Genomic DNA, 19564 nt, shown 5'->3' with positions numbered 1-19564 from the left:
TGTGCAATAATGCAAACATAACAGATGAAGAGTTAAAGGGGAAGTTCACCCTCATGAAACTTTGTTATAAGTATAGAAAAAAAATATTGGTGAAGGTTTAAGGAAAATACATTGATGAATAAATAAAGAAAATTATTAGCATTTCTGTCAAGTTTTTGATTTGTGACATCATAAACGAGCAGCTGTCCCATGTGTTTTGAAAAATACCGATAAATGCTATTTATTATATTTTTGGAGCGGGTGTGATATCATTTGTGTATTAATATACGGTACTGAAGGTACAATAAATACGTTTTCATTTTTATGAGAAAATTACATTTCATTGATTTTTTACCATACAATATGTAGGAAAGCTGCTCACATATGACGTCTGTGCTATTTTGCAATAACCCTTTTTTAGGATGAACTTCCCTTTTAAAGTCTAGTTTCTTTGGTTTTTAAGGTCACAATTGATCACAAGTATTTCTGCAACAGGCCCTAGGTCCCATGCACACCATCTGCCAAGAATAGGAATGCCAATTGAAAAGTTTCAGAACATTACATGTCAGCAAGTGATGATGAAATAAATTTGGCCAATTCATGGAAAACCTCAGGAATTTTGAAACAATTGTCTATGGAAGAAACCTATGGTATGCCCCATATCATTAAAGAAGTTAGCATAACCAAGTTTTCACTTTAGATGTCAGTGAAATCCTACGCTTTAAATGCCCAAGAATCATTACTCTCCTGACCGTAAGGATGGTATCTCTGAAAATCAAATTTGCCAGTAATGACAACTTACATGAAATAATTTCCTAGGGCCCGTGCAATAAAGAATTTAAGCGGGTGGTAATTTTGCCATTAATGTTACCACCATGGTAACAGTATTCAGCAGCCAATCAAAGTGCAGGGTCAAATGGTAGGTAACACAATTGAAAAGTCAGGAGTACACTGTATTTAAAACAAGGTCAAGGGGCTCGTTGCATAAAACTTTTTACCTGAGAAAACTGGGGTTGTTTTTACCGGAGTTTTTGCTCAGTGTTAAATTCAATGGCAGAAATCAGACTAACCTTAGTTTTCAGTTTTTACCAGAGTTTTCTCAGGTAAAAGTTTTATGCAACAGGCCCAAGGTCTCATCATCTTCCCTATAAGTGTGGGGGAAGGTTGCCTTATATCTCTAGTGAAGTATATCATTTATCAAGAAATAAATTTGAATAAAGAGAATGCAAATTATCAAAATCATGTATAACTAATCATTTATCATATTCCTTCACCCAATATCATAGGATGATCACCTTGTATTTTTACAGAAACATTATTCTTACAAAACATTTACATTGCTGTTATACACAAAATCACCCTTGAATAATATTTCAGTTTCATCACAATAGAAATAACAATTTGATTTAATACAAGATATATCTATCATCAATTATAAAAATAGTATTTCATAGTACATATTTTTCTTTTAATTAGAATTACCCTGCAGTCATTCTGATTATAATATCTGAAAGAAAAACTAACCTAAAAAGCTCTGAGAATATTATCATTGCTATATTCATAATTGCAAATATCATGAGAGTTCTTCATACAATAATCATATTATATATGTACAAAGTAAACTTTAACAGAAATTACTTTATATGTTACTATTTTACCACTAAGTGTATTTCATTTTGTTTACAGTTGTCCTTGAAAACAAGCTCTGTACAAGTGTACTTAAAATGGATTACATACCAATCTATTTCTTTGTTTTTGTTTATTATATTATTGATCGCTCCAAATCCTTATTTCTTGTTTGATTCATAGCTTTTTCCCATTGATTGTAATCTTGTAGGGTATCTTGATTGCCACTTTTAAAACAGCTAGATTAGAAAAGTAATAAATATTTAGCACAACTAAAGTTCATTTCTATTTTGCACAAGCACACATTGCTTTGCAGCCACTAAGAAGTCTTCCAGTGAAAAAATAAAATCTGTTATTCGTAAAGTTTCCAGCTGCTATAAGACTGATGTGCACTAAAGAAGCACTTCAGCACTTCTTGATGATCTCATATAAGCCAGTTCGTAGTTCCTTTCTGCGCATGATCAAAAGATTCTACGCATGATCAGAGGAAGGTCATTTGTACTAAAGTGACATGGTGGTTTAAAATCTAATGAGATAAGCACCAACTTTGATGTCTTGATTATTCATATATTCTTTTGAATTGTGGTTTTCATTTACATCCACAAAAAACAACAATGCGTCCACGAAAGACTGGTATTTCACAGTTTGCCAAGTACATTGTGCAACATGCTATGATATGCATTCAAAGTAGGAATGCAACAAATACCTACATATAGTGTTTATTGGTGTGCTATTCTAGTCACTTGGTCTATTCAATTTCTTCATCCTGCTATGAAAGGCAAGCTTACGTAATATCTTGCTTTGAAATCTGCCTATCATAATGAAAGAAATGAAAGGTCATTTGACCAAAATTGTAAATGAAGTAACTATGAACTGGTCTATTATAAATTGCTGACAAGAATAGCATGGTTTCACAGTGTTTGTATAGAGAAAGACCTTTTCCAATTCAGGGCATTCTTTGTTTTAAGCAGCTGGAAGAAGGAATTGGGGATAAGGGCAGATGAAAAAGTTTCTGAACTCTCTTTAATCACAAGAATTGGACATTAATATGAACTGTTAACATCTCTGTACATAATTATCATACTCCTCTTCAAACTGACTGAAATGACATAATCTAATAATTGATAAGGCAATATATAAGTCTCATTGAAAAATATAATTTCATATAACATTTAAAGATTAGTATAGGATCAAGTCTCTAACCTCTGCATTTTGTCTGAAAATTTTTGATATATTCATACAGCAATAGCAAAATGAACATGCCAGCACATCTGCACAAGCACCAAATTAAAATAAAATTTGGGTTCTGACAATAATACTGACAAACAAAACATATCTTGCTTTGTTTTTTAAAAACCTGGATCCACCTATTAACTATCATTTGCACACAAGAGAACTCCAATTTCATTTCTTTCATGTAGAAAATCTTACAATATAAGCACTGATTATCAATACATCTTTCATTTTGGAGGTCTTGAATACAAGGAGCACTAGTTCCTTTTCTCTATACTAAGAGTAAAAATACAAGTTAGAATTAAAAAGTGTATATGTGTGAAAAAGGGGCAACTAGAAAGCTAAATTCAAAGTTGGCAAAATGCTATGTCAATTGAGACATACTTCAAATTTAATAACTATGCATTGTGAATATCATACAAGGCCTCTATCATACATAATTATGTAAATAATCATTCTTTTCATAGATAATTAAGGCATGATTATAAAAAATCCACTCCTGGTAATCCTCTTACAATTTCTTAGGCTATTCAAACTGGAAGTTTTAGCAATTTGCATAGATCATAAATTGATAAAGGCAGTATAATTTGTTACATTGATGTAATGTATTTATTCTCTGTAAACATAATTCAAAGATGTTAAGAATGTGATGGTATATCTGAGTAATAATACAAATTAGGAGACAAGCAGTTGCATGGGAATGACAGCTTTTATGTCTGCACAAAATACTATACATAATGGTCTTACATACCAGAATACTTCTGAAGGGCATCCCTAATTCATGCATTGTACATGCACATACAATACTTTCAAGACTTAGATTCAATCAATTCCTATGTACTAGCAAATCAAACAAGTGTACTAATCACTCAAAGAATAATATATTTACGAAAATTTGAAACTGTTTCTGATTTTGATGTTGAATTTTTTCATTCACAAAATAAGAATGGGTTACTAGAAAGAAACCAAATACCTAAAATATAAAGATTGAAATGATCACATATTGCCATATCTTCAGGCAGTCTTCTGTAGTTGTCTTTCTTTTTATGATTCATCCGCACATATACTGCAAAACACAGCGATATTCATAAATATTTAGTATATTACAATGACCATAATTGGAAGACCAAAGCATTAAGGGCTGCTGAGAGATACCATTACAAAAGACTTCTATCGATTGTAATAAAATAATTTGAATATTAAATTTATATCCATGTATACATGTGTTTCAAATTCAATGATACATCTCGGGGTGAGTTGGGTAGCTTGAGCCACTGGGAGAGCAGATCTGCCCCTCAAAATACCTCTTGCAGTAAAAAAGTTAGAATTTCATTTTCTGGTAAAATATACATGTAAATTTTCAAGTTTACATTTATATTTTATTTGGATAAAAGATATATATCTAAAAGTTGAAAAGAAAGAAAATGTCACAGTTGGAAGTACAAAGCTTTCAACAATTCATAAAGAAAAGATAACTTGTGTCAGATTTGGACAACATGCATTGTAGATATATCATTGAAGTATTTGATGAAAGTTTCAAAACTCTTGTGAATATGCAAGACCTTCCTCACACTTGGATACCAGAGCCCCTTTAAGTTTTTTTTTAAACTGAATTCTTCTACTCCTTAGGCATAGAAAAACCATATCCAACACTGTAATATCAAATTTTCATCTCCCCCACTACATATAGAATGCACAAACTTCAATTCTTTAAAGGAGATTAAAAATTGTGGACTATCTGAAACCGAATTTCTCAAGCATAAATTTTTGTCAATTCTGGCTGTGCCTTATTTCTGGATTGAAAAGTTTGACTAAACTTCCATAAACAACTAATGTCAATTTTTAAAAGATAGCAATCATGCAAGATATTCACTTGAAATAAAATTTCAAAATGCATGCTACTATGCAGATTGTTCACAAGATTAATGTTTAGGAGTAATGAAGACGCTTTTTTATTACACCTAAAAAAAAACCCAGTAAGGTACAAAGTATTGTTGACTTTCTGAAAGCTACTTAAAACATACAATCAAAAGATTTTTTTTATATTTTTATTTTTACAGTCCTTTTAAGAGACTTGACGACCTTTATATCCACATAGATGAAGTCTTTTCTTTCCGATTCAAAAGGCTCATCTAACTGGAGTCACAGCCAAATATTTCTTACTGGACTTCCGGACCACAAATTTATCATTAGATTCAGAATAAATTATCTTGGGTCTACTGCTCTTTCAAAAACTCATTCAGAATACTCAGAATTTCACCGACGACTGGTCTCCCAGATTTTCATTAAATGGAATGTGCCGACATCAAATAGCACTCACTGAGTTGTTTCATTTACAATCAGCTCACATAGATTATTTGGACATTCCAAGATGCATCAACTTTCTGTATGTACCAGGTCCATTCCACAGTCCCCTGTTACAAAAGAAGCAGAAATATATATTTAACAAGTGGAGCGCCTCTGGCAGTCTCACCTGCATCACGCGATTCAATATAGCAGCAGTGCTGACTTTGAAAACTACTATGAAATAATTATTCCAAAAAAAAAGCACCATTCATATAATGATACATTACTATGTTCATTGACAGTAAATGACATTTGACCTTGATCATGCAGCCTAAGACTTGTCAGTGATACTTGATTACCCCTATATCCACATGTTATAAACTAAATCTATAAACTTCGAAAGTTATGAAAGCAATCTAATAATTACCTCCAAAATAGCCAAAGTTCAATGACATTAAATGAACTTTGGTCATGTGACCTGAAACTCACATGAGATGATACTTGATTACTCTATGTCCAAGTTGTATGAACTAGACCAATAAACTTTCAGTGATGATTGTAATTCAACAAATACCCCCAACTTGGCCAAAGTTCATTGACCTTAAATGACCTTTGACCTTGATCATGTGACCTGAAACTTGCACAGAATGTGCAGTGATACTTGATTACTCTTATGTCCAAGTTTCATGAATCAGATCCATAAACTTTTAAAGTTATGATGGTAATTGAACAAATACCCCCAATTCGGCCAAAGTTCATTGACCCTAAAAGACCTTTGACCTTGGTCATGTGACTAAAAAATCCGGCAAGATGTTCAGCAATACTTGATTAATCTTATGTGAAAGTTTCATGAACTAGGTCCATATATTTTCTAAGTTATGACATTTCAAAAACTTTACCTAAGGTTAAGATTTTGATGTTGATTCCCCAACATGGTCTAAGCTCATTGACCCTAAATGACCTTTGACCTTGGTCATGTGACTAAAAACTCAGGCAGGATGTTCAGTAATACTTGATTAACCTTATGGCCAAGTTTCATGAATTAGGTCCATATACTTGCTGTCATTTCAAAAACTTAACCTTCGGAAAAGCGGTGCCTATAGTCTCACTCTGCTTCGCAGGTGAGACAAAAATGATGAGATATGAGACATAACAAAGTCACATAATACTGACACAATCAAAAAGACTTTAGTCTAGCTGGGCAAATACAATAAAGATTGTTCAGTAATAGGGCCTCAAATTGGTCCAAATTTACGACACGAAATGATAAAATTTGAAAATCAAATGTGTAGTGAAGCATTTTGCATATTAAAATTGCATACAAAAATTAATTGTGACATTTAAACGAATTATTCTGGTCATATTATGGAAGCAATGGGTTGCAGAAGAAGGACTTACTACATGTAATGGCACTTTTCACACTTGTGAATAATATAGAAGTTGTCTTTGATTCTACATAGTGAATATTTTTTTAAAAGAGAGGATACAGAATACTTATTATGGAAAATAACTCACTTGATGAGTCCATTCCAGTAGAGTTCTGGCATTATATCTTTCTTCAAGTGGTACATGAGACGTCTCTCCTTGCCCTGATCCAATGGGAAGGTTTCTAAGGCATCCAAGTTAAAATCAAACTCGGCTAAGATCAGCTTTCCATATCCAGTAACCAGAGGACAGGATGAGTAACCATCATACTGAAAGGTATATTGTATCACACTTTATTAATTGCAATAACAGGAATACTGACAGCAAGAGAGGAGTATTAACTATTTCAATCATCATAATGATGTTACTTTGTAATTATTGTCACTGCAATCATTATTCTAATAACTGTTGTAGTAGTGCGACCAATGTATCTATATTGAATGCAATTACATGCATATACATTGACTAACTTTTAACTGAACTCTACATAGAGTAGTTTACATGGAAGAAAGAATAACCTATATAACTAGTACGAATTCAACAGAAAAGAGGGAAAAGGTAATCTACTGTCACTCAAGTTAAGCTAACGAGTTGATATAATGTATTACACAAACTTGTTATAACAAACATTTCAATGTGCTGTATAAAATAAGGTTTGGTGATTTTTTTTCACCTCTGATGTTTGTTCCCATAAACCCCATATCTGACTTTATCATCATTACTTTTAGAGTCATATTTTTCATAGCTAGCCCAGCGGAGGGTGCAATTAACTTAATAAAAACGCCTGATTTGTTTTGAATTTCTAACCATCATTCACACACATTTTCGCCGTATGTAAACAAAATTTCCTCAAATTTTCAGGACTTATCTAAAATGATAATATTCTATTCTGAAAAAAAATTGTGTCAAGAATCATATAGTTTTAATTTCTTGCTAACTTTCTTTTTCGTTTTCTCTGACAACTATCCTCGAACTTTTTCCAGACATAACTGTACCTCTTATTGAATATTCATGAGATACACTGTGCATGTTCATGGGATATGTACGGATTTGCATGTCAAGTTTTTGCTGCGCCAAAGACTTATTTTTTGAGAAATCACTGTAGGAAAATGGGGTTCTGACACAAAATAACAGTTTTTTATACCAGCGATCCAAACTACGTCATTGTCCCATGCACATCACGAGGCGGGCCAAAACGTTAGGATTGATTGTATAGCTAATTATACAAAATAACTGGTGGAATCAGCTATGACACTCAGCCCTGCAATAAGAACCTTTCTGCTATGGTACATCCGGGTCCAAGTGTTTACATGCATTTCAATCATCTTTACAGAGCTTAACGAAAGTACAAGGCATGCATAGAAATGTCCCCTTTTCTTTATTTCGTCTGTCTTTTATTTTATTGACATGTGATGATCGTGATCAATGATGAGATAAAGCTTACAAAAAGCTACATTTCACTGGTCAACTTGCTTATACCTGCAAGTGCTGCAAAACCACATTCTTGTCAATTTGTCCAATAGAATAGGGATTTTGCACGCTCCGGCATGGCAGCTTCATTGCAACTGTACTGACGCACTGCCAGTGACTGTGCTTCATTGTCTTCAGAAAAAAAGACAGTCAGTATCCGGGACTGAAGTTGGGTGATGACGTCATCGTTTTCAGTGGGCTGACTCGGCGTGAAAACAAATTTCGCGGGTTAAAAATCGCAAGGAAATTGATAATTTCCAGACATATCCGTATCTTGTCATTTACAAAATTACGGCAGTTTTGCTGTGGCACTTTCTCAGCGGTTTCAGGAAACCCTCTTGTTAACTTCGAGCGTTTCTGAGGTCAATTCAAAACAAATTCGGCCGATAATTGCACCTCTCCACTACGCCTGATAGATTCTATGTTTATCTATTACAGTTCTAAAGAGGAAAGCAATAATATGTTTCTAATCAATGTTGGGGTGGAAGCATAATGAGAGTATACTCACATTTGCTTGAGGCTCGTGTCCATTCATGACCGATGACAGGGTTTTCTTCAAAGTGCCAGTCTGAGCAGCTACAGGAGAAAAAGGAAGTGAAAGAAGGGATACAAAGCTTAAAGATAATTATACCTGTTGTGGTAATGATCTCAAAACGAGTTTGAACAGAATCTAATATAATGATCAGTCAAGTGTTTGTATATATAAATAAAAAATATATGCCAAATGGCTCTGGAAAAACATGTGTTGCTGAGAAATGAGCAAAGTAAGCACGGAATTCCATAAAATGTCAGGTATTTTTCCGAACAATATCAATACACTGTCCCACATATGCCTTATTGTGTTAGTGATCATCAGAATTACCAGTTTTCAGCTAAGACTACATGATTTCACAAAGATAAGTTATTTCAATGTACCAGAACTAGATTTATGATAATAAGGTGGTATTTAACCATGATTTTAAAGACTTTCTCATGAAATAATTGTTTGCTGCAGTACTTTCTTCTACCTTTAATTAAACAAATTTGTGCTCACATTGAAAACCATTTCACACAAAAAACATTTACAGAAGAACAAGATTTCTTCAAAATTCTTTAACTAATACATCTTTTATTCTCTCTTCCCCACATATCTCCGCAGCTCCATCTCAAAATATCAGCCTTGACGCAGTCTCCACTCATCTGATGCTCTATTGCTCCAGACACCCAAAACGAAACACAAATGGGGGGACCATGTTATCTGTTATAGAACCAAAGCTATGGAATCAATTGCCTATCCAATTCCTCAACAGAAACATTCAAGTCCCAACTGAAAACTTATTTGATCTCCCATTAAGTTTAATGGTGTGTTTATTCAGGAGAATTCAAAATTCTATTCTTTTCCGTTTTCTATTGTTGTTTGTGTGTTGTGTTTATTTTTCTTGAAGCGCCATGAGCACCGAAAGGTGGACCTGTGCGCTATATAAGTAGCCACCATTATTATTATTATTATTAAATAAGTGGAATGCCTCTGGCAGTCTCGCCTGCATCATGCAATTTGACATAGCAGCAGTACTGCTTTTGAAAACAGCTAATGAATAATCATTCACAGAAGAAAACACTAATATGATAATAAAATATTATGTCCATTGACCAAAAAATGACCTTTGACCATGATCATGTGACCTAAGACATGTGCAAAACAATCATTCATACTTGATTACCCTTATGTCGATGTTTCAGAAGCTAGATCCATAAACTTTCTAAGTTATGATGCCAATTCAACACATACTCCCAACACGGCCAGAGTTCATTGACCTTTAAATGACCTTTGATCTTGGCCATGTTCCTTAAAAATGCGCACAGGGTATTTTTGGATACATTGCTGCTCTTATATCCAAGTTTCATGAACTAGATCCATAAAGTTTCAAAGTTATGATAACAATTCCTCAAATACATCCAACATGGCCAAAGTTTGTTGACACTAAGTGACCTTTGACCTTGGTCATGTGACTTGAAACTCGCACATGATATTCAAGGATACATGGTTGCTCTTATGTCGAAGTTTCATGAAGTAGATCCATAAACTTTTATTAAAGTTATGATGACAATTCCTCAAATAACCACAACATGGTCTAAGTTCATTGACCCTAAATGACCTTTGACCTTGGTCATGTGACCTGACACTCAGGCAGGATATTCAGTAATACTTGATTACCTTTACCGGGGTATGTCCCATTTTCATTAACTAGGTCCATATACTTTCTAAATTATGATGACATTTCAAAAACTTAACCTTGGTTAAGATTTCAATGTTGACGACGCCGCCGTCGGAAAAGCGGCGCCTATAGTCTCGCTCTGCTATGCAGGCAAGACAAAAACTAAAAAGGAGATTAAATGTATTCTTGAAAGCATATTTCATCTGCTGGTAATATATTTTCACTTTCTTGAATACTCTTTCAAGTGCTTTAACCATTAAAGCAGTTGCTACATTGAAGATTTCTGCAAAACATACAGGCTTATTTTCTCAAAAGAGGTTTCAATTGTACACACTTATTTCATCGTGCAAACAAAGAAAGGTGCAATTATGAATGCCCACTTTTGACGATTGGCACTAAATTCATGCTTGAATGAAGCACCGTAATACAAGAAATTTGCATAGTCCATGAATTGTACCATGGTACAATTAAAACCCCTTTTGGGTGATTCCATACGTGTCGTACGGGACATTTAGAGAACATTTAACAGTTTTTTTACAACAAAAACAAAAAATATTCCAGTAACTAAAGGCGATCATCAAGTACTACCAGAGTGTTAGAAAAACCAAGACTTAAAATGACTTGAATTCACATCCTGTATAATACAGATTTAAAATAGTAACGTGTCGTACGGACGCAGAAAAAGTGGCTTTTTTCGAAACCTCAAATTTGTTCCCTAAAGTCTGTGGGTTGGACAGATATTTTTCATAGAAACTGAACTCAAATTGATATTCAATTACCCAAGAACAAACACATCTATGAATGAAAGCAAAATAAACATTCATGAATAAATAAAGCAAATTACAATTTTCGAGAACAATGTGGCGTACGGGACACTCAAAATGTGTCGTACGGGACATCTCTAAATTGAAGCCAAACTTTCTTACTTTATGTCTCTTTGACTTCTTCCATCACTTTATTTGGCTGATGATAATGATAGTCCTATCAAACTAAAGACATTCATTATGTTAGAAACCACAATTGGCTGAACATTTCTCTCAATATATCATAAACAAAATAATGTGTCGTACGGGACACTTGTGTGTCGTACAGGACACTTCTGTGTCGTACGGGACACTTGTGTGTCGTACGGGACACTTGCGTGTTGTACAGGCACTTGCGTGTTGCACTGGGCAGTCTGAATAAAACAATGAACTTTTATCAATCAGAAGGGGAGCATTGCCCCTAAATTCTTCCTTTTTAATGAAAAGTCTTTTAATAAGTAGTCATACAGGACAATATAATTAAGTAACCTCAATATATACAATCGGGAGCAATATGTTATCATTTTTTTTCATGACGGGAAATGTACAAGGGTTCGCAGCATTTTTTCCAAGCTGAAGAACTTGAGGTTTTGTGTGAAGTTATATTTTAGTGAATTAATTGATGATTTCCAATACACTATTTAAACAATGAATGAATGAAAATGTTTGTGTAAATTATGGGGCTAAAATGTTATAATTTTTCATATAAATGTATATATACATGATATATGTCACAACTGTCACATGTAATTCCACAAAATATTTTTTTCTAAAGATATGCGGTCCTACTTTTTCAAACCTTTCTGCATTTCATGAAACCATATGGTTTGTCTTATTTTTCAGATTTTTTTACAACTTGAAAAAAGTAAGGAGTTTCAATACTGTATATAAAAAAAATTAGTGATCATCAAGGGAAGTCCAAATAGTTGATTGATATGTAAATTTTTTTTACATCTTATAATTCCATGAAAGAGGAAGTCATCTTCCAGGCTAGGGTGAATCAATTATAAAGGTTTTCTTTTCATGCTCAGTGACAAAGAAATTAACCTGCTCTGACCAGTGAAAATCACCAGTTTAGCTGAAGGGATTCACAAAAGAATACACCTACATGACATCAATTAAAATGGTTAGAAACACCTATTTCATGTTCTATGGAGATAAAAAAGTATTTGTTTCAGTTCACTTTATGTCAAATCAATTACTTGAATTAAAATAGGCCTACTATTTATAGTTTCTGAATCCAAATCCTGCAATTAAATGCATTATATATTGTGTGTCGTACGGGACAACTTTTAATAGGACAATTATTGAAAAATGAAGGGCTGTGATTAGATCCTTATGGGATAAATCGATCACCCATGGGTCAAAGAAAGAGAAACTGATATTGTGAAATTGCATCATCAAAAATAAAATTGTAGGACAAACTTTTGCATCTTTATGTGTCGTACGGGACATTGCCAAAAATAGGTTCGGAAAAATCAGGGCTGCCCCTATTATGGATCATGAAAATGTTGTAGATATCATTTGGAACCATCAATGATACATTATTCCATTGACCTGCAATATTTTAAACCTTCTCGTGCTTTGCCAATAATTGTTTCAGGCAGTGTTTGTACTTGACTATTTAATTGGCAAAATTATTGAAAATTGAAAATTCCATTATTCTTCCCCCCAAAAAACTATATCTGATTTCACTTTTGGTTAAAACTCATAATTTTCATAAAATTTAGGTATCATAGTAAAATATTACACTACTTATGACTTATTGAAAGCATGTTGAAATTTATGATATTTTTGAAGTTCTAGTGTGGAATCGCCCTTTTGAGAATACAGGCCACAACTTAAGAATAAGGTTCATCTGCGATATCATAATTCACATGGCCAGCTGATCAACATGCATAAAATGATATATAAATCAATCTCAGCATCGTACAAAAGGAATCCATTTAAAACAGCCCTTCAAAGCTAAGTGATACATACTATTCTGCTGCAGCAAAATTGTTTTCACACCCCTATAAAATACTTTTCCTCTTTATACTTCTGTCAAATTAATTGTCACACCTTGAACAGTCGTACAGGGACAACCTGGAACTCTTTAAGGACAGTAGACTAAATGCTATGATACAGAATCATTTAATGAAAGAACATATCAGATCTAAAAAATATACAAAGTAGTTTTTACAATACCACTACAAAATCCTTATCTATTGGAGACTGGCGAATTATGCTAGATTATATACCCAATCCAGTTTACAAGAGGGCAGAGTCTCCAATGGGTGACGAAATTAGAATGAAACTAGACACATCATATCTCACCTACAGCAGCAGCTGTCTTGGATGTTGGTATATCAGTACAATCACCAAGACCAAAGATGTTGGGATACTTGGTGTGTTGACATGTAGTCTTGTTGACAGTTAGAAAACCAGTCTGATCAACCAGTGGACTAGCCTTAAGAACATCTGGAGGTCCCATAGGAGGAGGAACATGGATCATCGCATACTACATTAAACAAAGGAATGCCACACAATGCTTCATTCAAAATCTCACTCCACACACAGAAACAAGCATGCTCCTGAGACATTCACTCCATCTCAGAAGGCATAGGGTCAGAGTTAAGATTGTAATACAGTTTTTGGATCGAAATAATGTAAAGATAAGAATTAGGGTTTATTTAGTTTTGGAGCTTAGATTTTATGTTTGGCCTAATTTGCATATTTTCCATTGGAGCAATTGTCATGGAACCATCCTTGTACATGCAAGGCCTTGTCTTACTATATGTTCCTAGATGAAATTTGCATTCGTCCAGTAATAAATGTCAGCTATAAAATGTACAAAGGAAAAACTTAACTCTATTTCTTCAACTCCATCTCTTGGAAAAAGCTCTTCCACTGAGGATTCGATCAGCACAATTTCCACAATCAGATTTAATCAACAATTTCTCATTCAAAGAGTGCTCATTATTTAATTCTGAAAGAGTGTTTTATCTACATGTACATGCTGTTTAAATATGAATTATTCACAATATGATTCCTTAACAGATAAATTTGAAATAAAATTATTTTTGAAAACTACCTCTTCATGTTTTGACTGCTGCAATGAAATGTACATGCTTATAATGGGGTTTTTATACACTTTCTTTTTTTAGAAAATTGAATACATAAAGAAATGATATATTACTTACAGGGAAAGTGACGATTTCACCACTCTCAAGTTCAAAGTCTGCTTCTCTCTTGTCATGTCTGATCTCAACCAGTTTATGTTTGTAATGAACCTTGATATCTCTCTTTTCACAAATATTCCTCAGACATTCAGCATACTTGGGTGGACCAAATATAACGGCCTGAGGAGTGATGTACATCACCTCGGCTTGATCCCGTTTACTATTCTGTAAAAGATTTTATCAGTGACAGCAATTTTTGGCAGCAGAGAATGAGATAAGACATATAATTCCAAAACAATTCTTGGCTCTCATAACTGAAAGTTGTGTAGGCCTACCTGCGAGACCATTAGACACCAAATGAATATGACCAAGTTGAATATAATATTTTATGAATTCATAGATATACATTAGTTAACTCTCATTCATGTATCCCACATAAAACAAAATGGAATGCACTATTGATACCAAAGGGGGGGGGGGGTTAAAAAGTTATTTATGATGGGAACCTTTCTAGCTACCTTCCATTCATATTCTTCATTCTGCCTTAATTATAGTTTCATCAATCCTACATTATTGTTTCTCCTTTCTTTTATTCTGACCAAGGTTTAATTTACAATGTTGCTACCATAAAAATTATTTACCATTCTTTAGTTTTAATTTCAATTTAGCTCTAATTTCTGAAGCTGCTAACCTTCCTGAAGTAATCTTCTGTGAGGTACATGACTTTCTGTGGAGCTCCAGCACATTTAACTGGTGTACTTGGGAAGGTAAAGATGGCATTACCACCCTTAAAGTTCTGCAATGCCTTGTAAGTCTTGTCTACCGTGTCATAAGAGTAGTTACAGCATACCATTGGATCTTCAGCCAGGGCTTCAGTAAGACCTTTCATCTGGGAAATAAAATAAAATAAACTATATATTATACTGATCTCCAATCATGCACAATTAAATATTTCAGACTTGAATTTCATACAGACTCAATTATCCAATAGAAAGATTAGTTGATTAAAAAAATCATTTTGCAAAGTATTTCCATAAATGTTCCATGGTCAGTGCAAATGCATTCCTATCACCTGAAATTAATTTGAATGATACATAGTACATACTAACTACTGAGTCAAGATGAAAGGTAATACTGTACTTCAAAGAGACAACAATAGTTCTTGCTTGATCTAGACAGGGCTTATGTTTGAATTTTTTTTTATAGTAAAACAATTACAGGGGAAGTTCACCCTGACAAAAGTTTAATGTAAAAATGGCAGAAAAAATAATAAAAAATATTGGAGGTTTGAGGAAAATCCATCAAAGAAAAAAAAGTTATTAGAATTTCAATAATTTGATTTGTGACATCATATCTAAGCAGCTTTCTTAAATGTCGTATGGTAAAACAAAAGAATGCATCTGGCAGCCTCGCCTACATTACACGATTCAATTTGGCAACAGTGCAGACTTTGAAAACAGCTAATGAATTATTTTCACAAAAGAAAACACTGATATGATAATAAAATAGTATGTTTATTGACCCAACATGACCTTTGACCATAATTATGTGACTGAAGACGTGTGCAAAACATACGTGATAAACCTTATGTCTATGCTTCATGAACTACATGTGTAGATCCATAAACTGTCAAAGTTATGATGCCAATTCAAGTACCCCCAACACGGCCAAAGTTCATTGACCTTAAATGAACATTGATCTTGGTCATGTGACCTGAAATGCACAAAGGACATTCAGGGATAAATGGCTACTCTTATGTCCAAGTTTCATGAAATAGGTCCATATACTTTCTTAGTTATGATGACATTTCAAAAACTTAACCTTGGTTAAGATTTCAAAATTGACGACGCCGCCGCCGGAAAAGCGGCGCCTCAGTCTCGCTCTACTATGCAGGCAAAACAAAAATCAATGAAATGTCATTTCCCCAGAAAATTGAAAATGGTTTTATTGTACCTTCAGTATATCAATACACTAATTATTTCACACCCCATCCTAAAAAAATAAAATAAAAAATAAGTCATCACAAACCATTAAAATATGAAATTTAAGCATTTTATATATTTTGGGCAGCTGCTCATTTATGACATCACAAATCAAAAACTTGAAATTTGATTAACTCTCTTAACCTTAAATTGATTTTCTTCACCAATAAATTTTATTATTTTTTCTATTTTTTTCAACAAAGTTTTCGTCAGGGCGAACTTTCCCTTTAGTTTAAATATCAATAATATTTATGGTAATCAGCAATGTACAATTCCTTCACATCATTTTTTAACTTCTTATTGGAAAAGATAATGTTAGACAACTCACAGCATGAAAATTCAACTGAAGACCCATAGCAACAACCAGGTACTCATATTCAAAGTTGGCACCACTCGATGTAGTTACAAGATTGTTCTCCGGGTCAAAGGTGACGGCTTTGTCTTTCTTCCAGACTACTTTTTTTGGCATGACAGATGCCATGGGGCGCATTGACTGCTCCTTAGTTTTGATCCCTCCACCAACCATTGTCCACATTGGCTGGTAGAAATGTTGCTAGTTAAGAGAGTTTAAGATTTGTTAATGTACCGTCAATAGTGTACTTAATTGATATAAAATATTAAATACCATTAAAAAAAAATAATCTTTTAAAAATAATCAAGACCCCAGAACATAGAGCTTATTTATTCATATGGGGCAGATTTTATTATTGATCATACATAATAATGAATTCAATCCACCATTAAAAAAAATCAGCCCATGGTCATTCACTCAAATAAATTCTGAATGAAGAACATATATAATTGGATTTTTAGTATTGGAGTACTGAAAAGCAGGACGGAAAAAGTGCAGGAAATACTGAAATATAATCATGATAATATTTTTAAACTCCTTTAAGGGCAAAGTATGATCAGATAAAAATTTTACCTTTGTCATGAAGACATGAGTAAATGCAAGTTATACATAGCCAATATTTGAATATTACCTGCCATAAAACATAATGGCCCTTATTCTGAAGTTATGTTTAACTTAGGTCATGGTTCACCTCTGTGCTTAAATTGTGGGAAGACAACAATAAAAACATTTTATTTACATTGTATATTTCTTATTTTATTATAATTCCCAGACAGTCAGGAATCAATGGGGCACAGATGTGCTGAAAAAAAAACTTAACCTCTTCTGTAAATGTTTGTATCACAACTGGCTATCCATATACCACAATTAGTTTAAATCAAATAAGAGTTCAGAATACAAACATGTTTGATTTTCATGAACCACAATGACAGACTTAGGAACACTCATCATGGAATACACATCATATTGACCATAACTTAAGTTATATCTCATTGAAAGATCAAATGCTTTACTATTTCAAATTTCAGTCTCATCTTAAACTATCTTGAATTACTTACCTCGGCAGGCTCAATCACTGCAACATGGCCTTGTCCAAACTTTCTAGATAAAAAGCTTGCAGCAGCTAGCCCTCCAGTTCCTCCTCCAACTACTACAAACTTGTAGCTCTGCTTGGTAACAGTACCTGGCCCTTCTTGTGGCTCATGAGCAGGCTTGGCTGCAGTACTATACCATAACTGTATCATACATAGGCGACAACATAGCATTTTCTTTATATATATATATATCCACTTGGTATGGGATTGGTTGAGGTTTCCAAAAGTGCTCAATGCCGGGGCAGAGCAATATATATATTCATACCTAGTCAGTTCGGTCTACTACCGTCGGTTTCACGCTTTCGGCGCTCTTCAGGCAGACTGAAAGGGAGATGTTTAGAAACGGCCCTCGTCTACAAAGCCAGCATCCTACATGAAAACGAGGAAAAATGCTACTATGGTCTTGCGGGGGTAACTTTCAAGGAGAGATACAGGAATCACATCAAATCAATGAAACATGAAAAATACAAAAATGAAACTCAACCCTCTAAGTATATATGAAAACTAGAGGAAGCAAACACCAAAGTTAAATTAACGTGGGGGATAGAGAATTAGTTTAACACTAACCTAAGAAAGAGTGGGCTCTGCAATCTCTGCCTAGAAGAGAAGTATATAATTATCACCGATAGCAAAAAGTGCCTCAACAAAAGGTCAGAAATAATCTCAGTGCCGCCACAGACATCGGCAAAGACCCCCCAGAAAACCAATCAGGTGTGACGACCCATCCCAGCACGCTTGCAGACACAACCAAGTCGTCAAATCATCAGTCTGCCTGAAGATCGCCAAAAGCGTGAAACCGACGGTAGTAGACCGAACTGACCAAGGTGTGAATATATATATATATATAGACTTGAGGCCAAAAGTTTACATACACCCATGGAATTTAACAAAATTTGTTCGCTTGCCAAACATCGTAAAATTTACTATATCTCAGAGATATAAATACTACCAGGACAAATTTGGTATCAATGAAAGAATTTGAATTTCCTGGGTGTACCTATGTAAACTTCTGGCAGGCTTCAACTGTATAATAAAGACAAAAAGAGCATACAATAATTAAAAAAACCTGCCAAGTTGGTGTGAGAAAATAATGAGAAAACTTATGCCTCATATGCTATCAGCCCTTAGATTTAAAAAAAGATGTGATAATATTACAGAAAAATTTCATATCGGACAATTGGAAGAAAACCATAGATTTGCAAAAAGTTGAAGTGACCCCCTTTTTTAAATGACTTACCTTTGTCTTAAAAGAAGAAGTTGAATTCAGAGTTCTAATCTGCCTTCCAATTACAGCAATAGAATTGAGTGATTCCTTTATGCAAAAGGCCATCTTAACACATCACTTCTTCAGAAGCACTTATAATCTGAGAAAGCAAATAAAATATATATTAAACATTTAAGATTAGATTCATGACATACAATATATCTAAGTGTATTTGTACATGTTATTTGAATATCAAATAACCTTCGTAAATAGTATTAAGACAAACAAAAGATCAGCTATCATTCATCACTCAGCACTAGCAGTATCAGTGGGATGCCAAGCCTGAAAATTGTGATCTAGTCAGAAACTAAATTGCATTCCTATATTCATGTACATGCATTGGGTCCTCCCCCCATATGTATTTTCTACAAAACCCTAAGTTTTTTTCCGGACTAATATCAAATGTGTATTCTTGTAGTACTCATTAATAAATATATCAATATGAGTATCAAATGCTTCCACACATTTTGCATGGCATGGATTTTTCAGATGCAAGTACGTCATATCATGTCTGCAGCACTTCCAGCCTTTGCTATTTGTATGGTATGTGAGTTTACCAAGTTTTCGAATTATTATACTTGAATATGTGACATTCTTGCCAGGCATTTTTTTCAGTTTGCATGTATTGCTCTCATATCCCTTCTCCACATCCCCTCTTCCTCTCATATCCCTTCTCCACATCCCCTCTTCCTCT

The 19564-nt window shown here is 33.9% G+C and overlaps 1 protein-coding gene across 1 annotated transcript; it reads right to left on the bottom strand.

Annotated features, from left to right (window-relative positions):
• Positions 1–1218: 1218 nt before the first annotated feature.
• LOC129256823 (sulfide:quinone oxidoreductase, mitochondrial-like) lies at positions 1219–18969 on the bottom strand. The gene is made up of 9 exons (XM_054895015.2): positions 18844–18969; positions 17571–17747; positions 16489–16713; positions 14870–15067; positions 14200–14403; positions 13334–13517; positions 8528–8595; positions 6640–6818; positions 1219–5252 (listed from the first exon to the last, which is right to left on the bottom strand). Exons 1-9 carry the CDS (start codon positions 18934–18936, stop codon positions 5192–5194), a joined length of 1389 nt encoding a protein of 462 aa, XP_054750990.2. The 5' UTR covers positions 18937–18969; the 3' UTR covers positions 1219–5191.
• Between the last annotated feature and the right edge of the window lie 595 nt (positions 18970–19564).

The sequence above is a fragment of the Lytechinus pictus genome, chromosome 3 (assembly GCF_037042905.1).
Source record: "Lytechinus pictus isolate F3 Inbred chromosome 3, Lp3.0, whole genome shotgun sequence".
In the NCBI taxonomy this organism is placed as follows: Eukaryota; Metazoa; Echinodermata; class Echinoidea; order Temnopleuroida; family Toxopneustidae; genus Lytechinus; species Lytechinus pictus.
Note: the sequence above shows the minus strand (reverse complement) of the source record. Positions and strands in the feature narration are given on the sequence as shown.

Coding starts and splice junctions, on each gene's coding strand:
- LOC129256823 (XM_054895015.2), bottom strand. CDS start 18,936: ATGGCCTTTTGCATAAAGGAATCACTCAATTCTATTGCTGTAATTGGA. Junction 17,748..18,843: donor CTTCTTCTTTTAAGACAAAG/GTAAGTCATTTA, acceptor TGTATGATACAG/TTATGGTATAGTACTGCAGC. Junction 6,819..8,527: donor GACACGAGCCTCAAGCAAAT/GTGAGTATACTC, acceptor TATACCTTTCAG/TATGATGGTTACTCATCCTG.